Source organism: Spermophilus citellus, assembly GCF_964194105.1.
Source record: "Spermophilus citellus genome assembly, chromosome: 12".
Classification (NCBI taxonomy): Eukaryota; Metazoa; Chordata; class Mammalia; order Rodentia; family Sciuridae; genus Spermophilus; species Spermophilus citellus.
In genome coordinates this window covers 122,426,463-122,441,072 of record NC_138198.1, presented here as the reverse complement: position 1 = coordinate 122,441,072, position 14,610 = coordinate 122,426,463, and the positions used below count along the sequence as shown (strand labels likewise).

The window sequence follows — 14,610 nt, the reverse complement described above, 5'->3', positions numbered from 1 at the left end:
TTCCCAGCATATCTGAGGAACCAAACAGTAGACCAAAGTGACTGTGGTGATGTGAAAGAGGAGATAGGAGTGGGCACTTACTGGTGATGAGGCTAAGGTTGATGGAGAACATGGTTTGATACTCATTTTTTTTTAATGTAGACTCTCTCTTTTTTAAAAAAAGTATATATTTATATAAAACAGCAGAATGCATTACCACTCTTATTACATATATAGAGATCAATTTTTCATATCTTTGGTTGTGTACATAGTATACTCACACCAGTTTGTGTACTCATATCTGTACTTTGGATAATAATGACCATCACATTCCACCATCATTAATTACCTCATGCCCCCTCCCTTCCCCTCCCACCCCTCTGCTCTGTCTAGAGTTCGTCTATTCCTCCCATGCTCCCCCTCCCTATCCCACTAGGAATCAGCTTCCTTATATCAAAGAAAACATTTGGCCACCCTGAACGCGCCCAATCTCCTCTGATGCTCATTTTAAGGACATCTGTGCTAAATGCAGACTGAATTGTAAATTGGATACATAGGAAAGAAAATCCAGGGAGGTCAGTTGAACTTTTGTAGTAATCTCCAGAGTTTGGGCTTGGGGGTTAGTAAAGAACTGGGGGAAGTGAAAGGATTGGTGTGTTTAGGAGGTAGAATTGTCAGGGCTTGATGTGGAGGTAAAAGGGTGGACTTAAGGTGAGCCCTGAGTGTTTGGTTGGAACACCACAGTCAGTGGTGGTGGTATTTATGAGCTTGGGGAATGTTGGGAAGAATGGTTGGGAAGTAGAATAATGATAAAGAACTTGAAATTTTCTTTTTAATTTGATTTGGCATAACTTGTCAGGCATCTGATTTCAAGTGTTAAATATAACAGTTGGATATAGAGGTCTAGAGATAAGACAAGGCTGCATGAATAAACTTCATAGACAGGGGATGCAATATTTTAAAGAAACAAGTAGTCCCAGAACCCAACGACAGCAAAGAAAAATGAGTAGAAATAACCAATAAAGTAGGAAAACAAAGGAGTAAGTAATTGTGTCACCTGCTTAGGAAGTAATCAAGGTGAGGAAGTAACCACAGTGTCCACCTGGATGTGGTTGTTTTTGAGAGGAGTAATGGGGATAGATATTATATGGTGTCATTTGAGAGATCAATGGCAGATAAGAACATGGAGACCACAGTATGAAAATTTTTGCTTTGCAGGGTACCTGAGAAATTTGACAGTAACAAGGGAAACATGAAGGATATCAAAGGAGCTTTTTTTTTTTTTAACTAGTATAAGTTATCAAAATGTTGAAATATTTTTATTTTCACAAAGGTAAGTCATATTATTACTTGTAAATATTTTTAAAATGTCTTAATGTTTAAATATTTTGATGTAAGAAGATTACAGACTTACCTAGAAGCTACATTTAATGTTTCCTGCAATGTATATGCAGGTGTTTATGCTATAAATATGTACTCTGATCTGATTTTCAACTCCTTAGAGTACCGCAGGCAAGTTTTGGTCAATCTAAACTCACTTTTAGTTTATGTAGTTAGGTGTAATTCAAGTTATTTTGCAACATATTCTTTGTTTATACTTTTACTTTTGGCAGACAGGGGAAGATGGAATGGAAAAAGGGCCAACTTTGCCATCAGATCTCAAACAAGTGTCTCAAAAGGTTACGTTTACGTATGGAATGCCAATATGTGATATAAAGCCTAAAATGAACTTGAACTAGAACTTTTAATTGTTTGTTATCTCCTAAGTCCAGTGGAACATTCTTTTTAATATTAGAGAGTTTGTGGTGAATCCTTATCTATAGAGTCTTCTTGGCACTTTCTCTTAGACACCAGGGCTCTGAGTAGGCACAGATAGCATCTGCTACATGGGCACACTTGGTTATTATGTATTACGGTTGATGTTGTTATTAGCTCTGACAACTAGTTTCTTTAAGCAGTTTTAAATTATTCTTGGAAATATCAGTCTTTGTCATCTCTTAGTTCTGAGTATCTAGTTGGCAAAGAGTGCTTGGGGAAATAATGGTTATTGCAAAATATTATAAGGAGTTTTACTCCAGTAGAGAGAAATCTAAAAAGGGCTAAGTCCATGATTTTTATAGTTCATCCATATTTTGAATATTAGTGTTTTGCCAGAGTTTTATTACCTTTACAGTTAGGATTTATGAAAATTCTAGTTGGTGTTGTAGGAGGATAAGAGGGGTGAATTAAGATAGTTTCTGACTTCAGAATACTTAAATGTGTATGTAGAAGAGTGACATGTAGACAGATGACTGCAGTATAAGATAGTGAGTTTAAAGGAGCTCAGGGGAGAAAAGTAGACTGAAGTATGTGATCCTGGATAGGTAGAAGTCTTCAGACTACTTTAGTCGTGTTCTAGGACAAACCACTCATATGTCTTTGAAAGAGAGACATGCTGAATGGTGAAAAATTATTTCATACATCTGTGTGGGTCAGTTGACAAGAGCAGGTAAATGGGGCATGTGGATTATAGAGCCCCACCTAAGAGCTTTACCACTGCCTGTAAGTAGGTGTTTTTTAAATTTATTTATTTTTTCTGGTGCTATATCATTTTTTTAGTGGTAATGTAACCAAATCATTGTATCTTATCTTCTCCTTTCCTTTATTTGTAATTACTTTCATTTTGCCATGCTCATAATAATTCTCAGTGGCTTTATCTTCTGATCTCATTCTGATTCTCTACTATAATTTTACTCCTTTAAAATTAGTACCATGTAGGTATAAGAAGCAATTACTTCCTGAATGAATTCATTATTATTGAGACTGTTGTAAATTGCTTATAAAACACTTTATAGTTTAAACATGCTCTCATTCATTATCTAATAGAACTCATAAGTGCCCTGTGGGGGGAAGTGGTCTGAATGTCCTTATCTCACAGAGGAGGAGGCAGATTCCTCTAGAAAAAGTGTTTGGCTCATTATCACACAACTGGTGAGTGGCTGGGAAGATCAACCCAGATGGGCTGATTGGCACTGTGCCCTTGCTGTTCTGCTGAGTGCTGTGATTCTCATGATGGTACCTTTAGGTCTGTTCTCAGTTTTAAGAATAAATCCATTGCTTTCACCATTGTCAACTGGACAGTGTGCCAGTGTGTGTAAGGAAATTCAGACCCAATCTTTAGGTGAATCTTGGATTGATGCTACTTTTTTAACTTTGAAATGTTTTGATAACTAAATTCCTAACTTACCTTTCTCTTGAGGGGGGGTGGTGGTTTGTGTAAGCTTATGCAATGCACACTTGGTATCTTTCAATACTTGAAACCATAGCTATCAATTAAAATTTTTTAGTGATAAAAGTTATTTACATTTCTGATGTTTTGCAGTATGTGACCCTAAAAGAGGTGCCCGCTGTGCTTGTTTTCAAAGATGAGAATTACTTTGTTTATGATGGTAAGTTCCAAAGTTTTAATCCATGCAGAACATTTTAAAATTATATGCTATATATTGTCAATTACAGGAGGCGTTGATAAGATTTTTTAATAGTTGAATGACTAATGTGTTTTTGCCCTTCAATTTTAGTTTTTCCATTTCTTATACTTTTATTCTGAATTTAGAATAAAAAAAATTAAAAAATAGTAATTTTTTGTCAAATTATATGACATTTTGAGAAGTAAACCATGTGCAATTTCTATACATTACTTTACAAAAATGTTCTGAATTAATCTTAGCCAATACCTAATATTTCAGATATATAAAAAGATGAAATAATAAAACATCTTCCGTAGTAAAGCCTTCATAAATTCCTTTCCAGCTGCATCTCTCCTTCATCAGAGAAACCCATTCATTGAACAAATACTTGATCTGTTTTAAAAAGTATTATTTTGATGTCAGATGTACATTATAAAGAGAATGATATGATGAAATCCTGCATACTTATCAGCAAGGTTTTTTTTTTTTCACCCCCAAGCACAGAACTAAAAAATGTAACTAAAGGAAAACCTAACCCTCTTTATATATTAAAAACAAACAAAGAAACAAAAAACCCCAAGAGACATTTTATAAACTCCTAAAAAATAGTAGCTGCAACATTATTTAAAATAGCAACGTAAAAAATGGTAAACTGAGTTGAATCCCCTAACATATATAATAAAATTCATAACCCATATACTTGAAGCACTATACAAAAGCAGGAACAGAATCTCTAATATATGACAGTTAAAGACATAACATGATGCAAAGAGAGTTAACTTTAGCCACTTTTTCTTTTTTTTTTCTTTTTTATTATTTTATTTATTTTAATTAGGTATATATGACAGCAGAATGCATTTTGATTCATTGTACACAATTGCAGCACAGCTTTTCATTTCTCTTGTATTTATCAAGAATACAGACAACAGTAAGTTTTGGTGAGAATGTGGGGAAAAAGGCACACTCATACATTGCTGGTGGGGCTGCAGATTGGTAGAACCAATCTGGAAAGCTGTATGGAGATTCCTTAGAATACTTAGAATGACCATCATTTGACCCAGCTATCCCACTTCTTGGTCTATACCCAAAGGACTTAAAATCAGCATACTATAGTAACACAGCTACGTCAATGCTCATAGCTCAATTCACAGTAGCTAAACTGTGGAACCAACCTAGATGCCCTTCAGTAGATGAATGGATTAAGAAACTGGTATATATACACAATGAAATATTACTCAGCATTAAAAAAGAATAAAATTATGGCATTTGCAGGTAAATGGATGGAGTTGGAGAATATCATGCTAAGCGAAGTAAGCCAATCCCAAATACCAAAGGCCAAATTTTTCTCTGATAATTGGATGCTGATTCATAATGGGACGAGGGCATGGGAGAAATGGAGGAACTTTGGGCAAAGGGGAGGGGGGGTTTGGAGGGGGGTTAGGGAGGGTGAATGGTGAATAGGTACAGGAAAGATGGTGAAATGAGATGGACATCATTACTCAAGGTACATGTATGACCGCACATGTGATGTGATGCTACATTGTGTACAGTCAGCAAGGTTTTTTACCACATTTACTTCAGCTGTTTTGGTTTTTTTTTCCCCTTCTTGAAATATTTTAACGCAAATCCCAGTGTTATTTTATCACTTTGGTGCTTCATATACCAGTCTTTTAAAATGTGAGCCATATGTCTTAGATAGCCTCATGCTGTTAGAACAACTTGGATGATTATAATTCCCTAATACCATCAATCCCTACCCCCATGGTTCCCAGACTGCTGAGTACTGTAGGTAGTGCACCTGACTACCTGGGACCCCAGGAGATAATTAGGGGAAGGGGAAGAACAAGACATCTGTTGGACACTACATAACTGCTCCAAGATGAAAGTAAATGCAGTCTTAGCAGCCGTCTCAGTTAAAGTTTAACAAAAAATTGAGTTTCTCATTCTCACTAGCCAGTCACTTGTGGCTACTGTGTTGGAGAGCACAAATATGGAGCATTCTGTTCACTACCAGAACATTGTAGAGTGTGGTTGTTTTTCTTGTTGAATTAATTATACTATGGAACAGAAAGAAAACCAGAACTAATTGAGAACAATAGACTTTGAATTTCTTAATTCAAATGTAACAGAAGAGTATCCAGTGAAAGAATGTTTTTAATTAAAAGGAACATTTTCTTTTGATAGTCATATGAAAGTTGAGCATTTCTAATGTTAATTATCTTTAATTATAAGAACTGAATTTAGTTTCTTGTAGTAGAAGTGTATAGAGGGCATGCTATCTCTCTACTTAACCTGAGGTTGTCCTTTTATCCTCAAAGTAATCTGAGGATTGATTAATGTCCTAAAATTCAGGGCAGGTAACTGATAATGTTAGATGGTAGAAGCATGTACAATTAGTTTTTTATGTGGAGTGTTCAGTCATTCATTAGAATGTTTATTAAATATCTATGTTAGACATCAAGCTTAAAAAGGAACTTAAGAGGAACTCGCATATATGAAAAGAGAGGGAGATAGTTTTTATCTGTTCTGTCTACTCTTTGATTATAATTCTCTTTGTATAAGCATTTTCTGTATATTATTTATTAAAATAATCAGTTAAGATTAATATTCTTAGTAATTTACAAATTGATTAAAGCATGAAGAAATTTTTCCCCCCAAGTTAAAATGTGTAGTCATTGGGATCAATGTTGATCACACAAATTTCTTACTCTCATCTTATATGAGTTTCTTAACAACGTAGAAAGCAACTTTGTTTCTTTGTTTTTTTGGGGGGAAGACATCAATTTAGATTTAGATTATTCTTTGAGTCTGCATAAGAAAGTACCCTATTCTCATTTCTCTGTGTTTTCTTCAGCTGTGGAGACTTCTGTGCTTGAGACAGGATTAACGTGAGGTTTCTACATTAATAAAGGCCAAGCTTTTCTAACATGGAGTAGATGGTATTTAGAGCCTGCTTGGAGCCTTCAGATAGACAAGGGGTTATCCTTTAAATATTTATTTTAATAATTATTGATAATATGTTTAGAAGCATTGGGTTAAGGGTTTAGGAGGATGGTTTATTTTCTAATGAGTTTCCAGTTTATCACTTTGAGAAATCTGTACAAAATTTGCTTTTGACATAGAGTGAAGATTGTGTCCCAGAAAGCAACTTCTAGTTTTAGGTTTACTTTTCTGATTTATAAGTCCAAATGCATAAATACTTTCAGATTTGCATTATACTACTTATATTTTGATAACTTGAAAACGTTTGTTTAGCAATGCAAGTGACATAAAGCATACCTTTCAAGAAGTCAGTATAATACAGTTTTCAGCCAGAATTATTGATAGGCTTTAAAAGATGTTTACAATTGGCTTTTTTTCCATACAATTGTAATTACTTCAGAATTACTTGAATTATATTTTTAATCAAGATATAATATTTCTTTTGAATACTATCTTCTCTATCTGCTTTCCACAGGAAGTATTTGATGTTGGAAAAAAGCTGATATGCTCTGGTTTTATGTGTGTGTTTAAGTTGTACATACAAAAAAGATTTCTAAACTAAGAAAAATTCATAAAATAGAGATGAGCAAAAAAATTGTAATAAAAATGCCATCCATCATACAAGTGAAGGATAACCATTTAGGAGTACATGCTTTTATTTATTTATTTATTTATTGAGAGAGAGAATTTTTTAATATTTATTTTTTTGTTTTCGGTGGATACAACATCCTTTATTTTTACGTTTTTTTATGTGGTACTGAAGATCGAACCCAGCGCCTTGCGCATACCAGGCGAGCGCCCTACCTCTTGAGCCACATTCCCAGTCCCTATGCTTTTATTTTGTCCTTTGTTACTATCTTGTTTAACTTTGCAAAGTTAGTTATAATGCTCATTCATTTATATTAAAATTTATTAAATTTTTAAAATTTATAAATCATCCTTCCCAGCATGTACCAATATGCACTTATTTTGATTTAGGGCATTTCAATTGTTTTTCTTACTTCAAATTATTTTTTGTTGTTTTAGTGATGTTATAAGTTGCTTTGTGCTTTGATCTTTTTGTATATCTGATTGCTTGCTTACCATAAATTTCTAAAAGTACTATTTATGGATTTAAGATTATATTCTTTGTCAGATATTTTATATGTATTGTCAGATTAAAACATTACAACTTTGTTAAACATACTGGTACTACAATTTAGTCACTTTGTTTTGTTTTTAAGAATATGAGGATGGTGACCTGTCAGGATGGATCAACAGGGAGAGGTTTCAGACTTATCTTACTATGGATGGCTTCCTCTTGTATGAACTCGGAGACACAGGTAACAAGCATATGTACAGCTCTTCATTACTCTTTGGGATTCCTTAATTGACTAAAATCGATTTCTAAAAGAGATGGATCATTATCTCCATTTCATGAAGTAAACTTAAATGTTAGTACTGCTTTTGAGAATAGAAACTTATTACCAAATATACTTGTGGGGGGCAGGTCAAAGATTAGCTAAATACAGGGCTTACTAATCAAACTGATGACAGGAAGTCAAAAGGCCTGGATAGGAAGGGATTTGAAAAAGTTATCTACCAAGAGGCTATCCACAGGTTTTGTATAGGAGTTGAAGTAAAACTTATCAGAACCTTATTATAAGGTCTACTTGTACTTATGGTGGGTTGGGGGAATGAATCAAACTGGCAATTTCTTAAAGTTACATGATTAAAAATGACAGACAAAGCAAATATGAACATAAAAATGGAAGTTACAAGAAGTTAATTACATAGTTTTATAGATGCAAACTGCAAAACTTATATCATAAGTTTTAAGCAGAATCGTTTTGCAAATATACAGCAAATGAGAAATCATGGCTTCTCTTGCCATTTTTGTTTTAATTCACAATGTTAAGATTAAGCCTTCTGTAAATAGCCTAGTGTCTGGCACATTATTTGGCACTCAGTAATTGGTAAATTAACATGAAAAACTGTTCCTGTGTTTCTTGAATCTTTTTCGTACATGTTGTAGACATTGTGAATAAAGGAAACTAATGAGGCATGTAAAAACTAAGAAGCACATGGTAAAAAAGCAAACACTGAATAGTAAGTGAAATATTTTAAGAATGGAAATAATCACTGTGAACTAATGTTTTCAGCAGAGTGTTAAAAGTATTCAAGATTGTGTGGACTTTAGAGATGTGTGTAAGCAACATTGGGGGCAATAGAAGCCATGTGTAATGTGAGGAGGATATTGAAAGACTATTAACTTAATCTTGCTTTGTATACCTGCTAGGAGCCACATAGTATCCCAGTATTTTTGTGTATATAATCTCATTTTCCTCTCAATGACTCTATAAAATAGATACTAATTTCTTGGAGTAAACTGAAGCTTGCTGAAGTTGTTACATAGCTAATACTCAACTGAACCTTACCATTGCTCTCCCAGGGCTTGAATAGTGCCAAGAACATAATGTCCAGCACTGATGATTATATCATGCTAATCCTCCTAGAGCTTAATCACATACATTTGATTCATGTTCTATTTAAGATTAACATGAGACATTTAATTCTGTTTATTATTACTGGCAAATAGGCTACATAAAAACCATCTTACTGTTACATTCATTTTCTTTTTACTAACAACTATAACAATTCTTAGTAAACTTTTTACCAATTCACTTCTTATGGTTTCAGCTTTTAATAAAAAATTGATCTTAATCATTTTGTAGGTAGTGTGAAAACACAATTTGGGTATATAAATTGTTAATAGATTTACTATTAACATTTTGTGAGTGAGTGCTTGGAGAGAAATTATCACTTGAAGTTGACTAATTCACTGATTCTCTCTGATTCAAATGCATGTTATACTATAATGTGCTAGTTTAAGAAAGTTTAACATGTACGATAATTGTAATTAAATTTTAAAAACATTTTTTGCTATAATTCCTTATTCTCAATGAAAATGATAGTTTAAAAGTTGTTTAAAAAGAGTTATTGAACTTAGATATGTCATTCTTAATTTCAGGAAAGCTTGTGGCTATTGCAGTTATTGATGAGAAAAATGCATCAATTGAACATACCAGGTATAGTTGCCTTGAAATAGTTTTAAGCTTATAATGTCATCTAATTCAGACTACATGTGGCTTTAAGTCAACCTGATACAGTAGTATTTTACTTTTGCTACTGCCCTTAAACAAGGTGGAAGATATTTGATATTTATATGTTTCAAGTGATGAATTGAAATATTTATGTATTTGTTCTACAGATTAAAGTCAATTATTCAGGAAGTTGCAAGAGAATACAAAGGCCACTTCAGTAGGTATGTGCTTACATTCTGGAAGATTTACTTATTTTTGTTTAGTTTTATTTTGTAATATAGTAAAGCAAAAGTGGTAGTATAGTTTGAGCATCCCTAGTCTGAATATTGAAATGCTCTAAAATATAAGACTTTCTCAGCTCTGACATGTCACTTCAAATGGAAAATCTCACATTTGACTTCATTTCATGGGTAACAGTCAAAATGCAGGTGCACTTAACATATTGTGTCGCATTCCCTTCAAGCTGATTGAGGTATGTATGAAACAAATGAATTTCATGTCTGGATTTGGTTTCTGCCTCCCATATATTTCATTATGTATATGTAAATTTTTCAAAATGATAAAAAAAATCTGAAGCATGACTGGTTGTGAACATTTCAGGTAAGGGTGCTCAGTCTGTATTCTGGACTTCCCAAGGTAAATCAGGGAACTGAAGTAAATGGTAGCTTGTAGCATTTCAGAGTTTTCTGGATCTTGAAATTGATTGATAGTGTGTCTTACAAGTTAGGAAAAGAATGCAGCCTTATTTATAATTTGTATCATACCTGCTTCCTTATAGTATTGAGACAGGTTTTATGGAAGGAAATAGATGCTCAGATATTCATAAATTTGAGGTTATGTTACGTGAGCTGTCAAAAGTTAGAACAAAACTATAAAGATAATTATAACAAGAACTCAAAGAATAACAATATAAAAATGTCATCAGAAATACTTTTGCTATTTGCCAAATCATTCTGTATGTTGCTGTCAAAAAAGACTGTGAGGGTCTGGAGTTGTGGCTCAGTGGTAGAGCGTATGCCTAGCATGTGTGAGGCACTGGGTTCAAAAATAAAAATAAATAAAAATAAAGGTATTGTGTCCATCTACAACTAAAAAAATGTAAAAAGACAATGTGTCGTTTTATATTATTTGATTTTTATTATCTTATTCCAAATCTAGTGAAAGGTTAGTAAGCCTACAAAATACACAGTGGGTTGTATCTTCTGAATGGTCCAGTTTTAGAGTAAATAGGTATTTTATCTTAAAACATATTTCTGTTAGACAGGATTTTATTTCCACACATCTAACCATTTATAAATGGAGATGTCTTAGAATTTGTTAGTGCTACTCATATATTTGTCTCAAAATCCAGTAGAAGTCAGATTTCCTATGTATGTATATTATGTGATTCATTCAGTAGATATTTACAGCTTATATACTTATCAAGCCCTGAAGCTATTTGTTGTATTGGTTGGCTTTTTTTATTTTTTTAAATATCATGCTCTTGGTTTTTGTTGTTGTTTGTTAGGGATTTTCAGTTTGGCCACATGGATGGAAATGATTACATCAATACCTTGCTGATGGAGTGAGTAAAGTGCTGGGTGATTTTGCTATCACATCTTTAAATTTGTTTTTGAGAGATAGGTTTAACAGTTAAAATAAAAAGCTGTTGGTATATTCTGATGACAGCAGTCTTTCATTATTTTACTTTAGTTTCTAAATTCTGTATATGAAACTTACTGTGTTTTAGTATTGCTGTATACTAAAAATATTTGTCTCCCAGCTCAGTGTTATAATTCATACTATTCTGAAATGACATTATTCAGAAACTCTGATTTACATACTTTAACAAGTTCATTTTTAATAGGTAGTTATAACTATTAAATATAAAATTTTGAACATTCAAGAACGAACTGCAATTATACAAGAATTTATTTTAATAGATTAAAATAACTATGTAGGGAAAAATGTGATTTTATAATTATTTAACCTAGTATGTTTTTGTAACTATTTGATATTAACTCTCTCATTCTAATAAGGATTTGAGAGTAGTTTGCCGAACTATGTTGTGGACCACATATAGAATACAATGAAATCAAGAGAATGAAAAAGCACAGTTTCTCTGTAGAGTATTTGAAATAGCTGACCCTAAATTTTTTAATACTCAAAGTGGAAAAACAGGTTTTTTTATGCTCTCCCATTGTTATAGGATACCTGTTGGTTTTAGGAAGTGTATGGTTGACCTCATCAACCTAAGAGAAGTTTATGAAGGGGACACTCTGCAATAGAATTATATTTTCATGTCCCAGGATACAATTTGCCTTGTTGAGGGTTCCAAGTACACTTGAAAAATACATGTGTTCTGATGTTGTTGGGTAAAGTTCCTACACAGTGTGACAAAGGGAGAACAGAGAATTTGCAATAGTGTTTTCTTGACTACGTATGATAAGGTACATGCAGAATGCTAGGCTTGAGTTATCTCGTATAATTTTTGTAGCGTTGCCCGCTTTGTTCCAAATGAAAAATGTTGTGTGTGTGAAGCTTAGTTACTTGCCTGACATACTGTAACTTTCAGGGAAAGCTCCAAATTTGAACATTCGAAGTGGGCCTCTAGAGGCCACACTCTTAGCCTGATTTTCTGAATGCTGTGTAGCTAAGGTGGGTTGTGTATGATTAACAATGATAGTATTTGAAGTGGACTTATGACAAGGAAGAATCTGTCCCAGCAATTGACATATCATATATCATAATGTTTATCTTTACATTTAATCATGATTACTCAGCTCTCTGTTATATTATACATTAGAATGTTTTTCATATAATTTAACTTATATAATAAATTATATATTATTTCATATAATTTAATTTCAAATTGATACACAATTTGAAATTATAGGTGAAGCTATTGATACAGCTTCCTTTTTCTGTAATTATTGAGATATAAAAATTCCAGAATATTTGTTATCAATATGTTTAATGTTTATTTGATTTCTTTTTATGTTTTCAGTGAATTGAAAGTCCCAACTGTAGTTGTACTGAACACATCAAACCAACAATACTTTGTGCTAGATAGACAGATTTCAGATGCCAAAGACTTGATCGAGTTCATTAATAACATTTTGGATGGCTCAGTAGAAGTAAGTGTTTCAGTTCTCTTTCAGAGGAATGATAGGAAGTAGAAGAGAAGCAAGTTGTTTTCATACTTCTGATTCTGAAAGGAATAGCAGGCCCTTGCTGAGGGGTGAGAGGGAACATTCTTCCATGTGATGGTCTCTCCTTTCATAGGCATTGTCACATTCTCTCAGACATAGAAGATCTTCTATGGAAGTAGCTAACAGGTGGGAATGCCCCATTGGAGGGTAATTTGGAGACATTTGGGGTGCCACAGTGATGGGGGAGGTGATACTGGCTTTTAGAGTTGGCTCTGAATGCTCAGAGGTCCTATATTGTGTGAGGTAATCCCTGACTCTAAATACTGCTTAGTTCCAAAAGGACCATTGAATTAAGTTATGAGGATGAGTTTTCTAGGAAAATTTGTGAAGAAGACTACAGTTTCTTAAGAGGTAAGGATATTCATTAAGAATCAAACCCCTGTGGAGAATTTCAGATATAATCTTATAAAATATATCTCAGAAATAAGTGAATAAATTGCCTTAGTAATGTATTGGTTTTTTGTTTTTCTATAAATCTTAAGTGGGTTGCCACCCTTAGCATTAAAGGATCATGTTTTTCCTTCCAGGTCACAGGTTGTAACTAGCACACATCTTAATAGACTCAAAGAAAATAAGAGACTTTATTGCTTTCATGAAGTTTAATTATTATTATTTTCTGTAGATATTCATTTTCAGCTTTACACAAACCTTATTTGAAACATAATATGCATATCTACCTTGCATCAAAGTCGAGAAGTTTGTAAAACCCTCTTAATCACATAGTGGGAATTTTATGTTTGCAGAAATAGTATTTTGGTTCAAATGAAACTTGTCTGTATGAATGAGAACCCTTCCATTGTAAGTGAGCGGATGGCTTGAACTGTTTAATAATACAGAGATTACACTGGTCCTCATAGGTTGGTGATTCAGAGTGGGCCAGAGTTCTTGGATGGCTGAGAGCAGGGATTGGATTGATTTTCATCAGGAAGTTTTTTTCTCTTTGCCTTTCAGCACTTCCTTTTGAGCTTTGTCCTCAGGGAGACTTTCCCCAAATGATAACAAAGGTATCCTATAGTAGTTCTAGTTCAGCAGTCCCAGATCTAAACTCAAAAATTGGGCATGCCTGGATTTAGGGAGTAGGTCAGGTTCAACTAAGCTGCATGGATTATGAATAGGAGAGAATGAAATTCTTCAGAAGAGAATCAGGTTGTGTTAACACAAGAAGACAAAAAAAAAAAAAAAAAACAGCAAATGTGTTAAAATGGCTTTTTCAGGTGTTTTATGAAACATTTTATAGTCAACCTTTTGGCCTCCGATAACATTTTAATTTTTGTTTTCTTATTAAATTGAAGGCCCAAGGAGGTGATAGCATTTTGCAGAGATTGAAAAGAGTACTATTTGATGCCAAGTCTACTGTTGTGGTAAGTTGGACAGTTTGTTTAGTGTCATTGGAAGCTTAGAAAGTATGGGTTCTTCATGTCTAATGAGGGTGAAATAGAGAATTTCAAAGGATTTGTTCAAAGTGTGTCTTCAGTTTGAAGGGTATGAACTGCATCCATCATAGAAATTAAGTTTCTTTTTTTTAATATTTATTTTTTAGTTTTCAGTGAATACAACAACTTTATTTTATTTTTATGTGGTGCTGAGGATCGAACCCAGCGCCCCGCGCATACCAGGCGAGAGCGCTACAGCTTGAGCCACATCTCCAACCCCAGAAATTAAGTTTCTCTAATTAATTCCATATGATTGAAGAGATTACTGAAATTCAGAATCACTAAATGCACTAAAAAACTATTTCTCCAACCTACTGAAAATTTAGATAATAGGAAATTTTTATTTCTACTAAGCATTGTTTCCTGTGAATTGGTCATTTTTGTTGAAAAAAAATGTCTCAAGAATTCCTTTTTTTTTTTTTTTTGCAATATTCAAAGTAAACTTCCAGATCTTAAAGTTTTAGGCATCCCTGTGATTTGTATAGTTTACCCAGAT

At 33.3% G+C, this 14,610-nt stretch overlaps 1 protein-coding gene across 4 annotated transcripts in view; it reads left to right on the top strand.

Annotated features, from left to right (window-relative positions):
• The window catches only part of TMX3 (thioredoxin related transmembrane protein 3), a 74,269-nt gene that overhangs the window by 18,271 nt on the left and 41,388 nt on the right, over positions 1-14,610 (top strand). For all 4 annotated transcript variants that reach the window (XM_081262955.1, XM_081262953.1, XM_081262954.1 and 1 more), the window contains 7 exons: positions 3,341-3,407; positions 7,631-7,729; positions 9,418-9,475; positions 9,658-9,711; positions 10,998-11,054; positions 12,477-12,606; positions 13,974-14,042. In XM_081262955.1, coding sequence (XP_081119081.1) covers positions 3,341-3,407; positions 7,631-7,729; positions 9,418-9,475; positions 9,658-9,711; positions 10,998-11,054; positions 12,477-12,606; positions 13,974-14,042 — 534 coding nt within the window. The remainder of the gene's footprint in view (positions 1-3,340; positions 3,408-7,630; positions 7,730-9,417; positions 9,476-9,657; positions 9,712-10,997; positions 11,055-12,476; positions 12,607-13,973; positions 14,043-14,610) is intronic.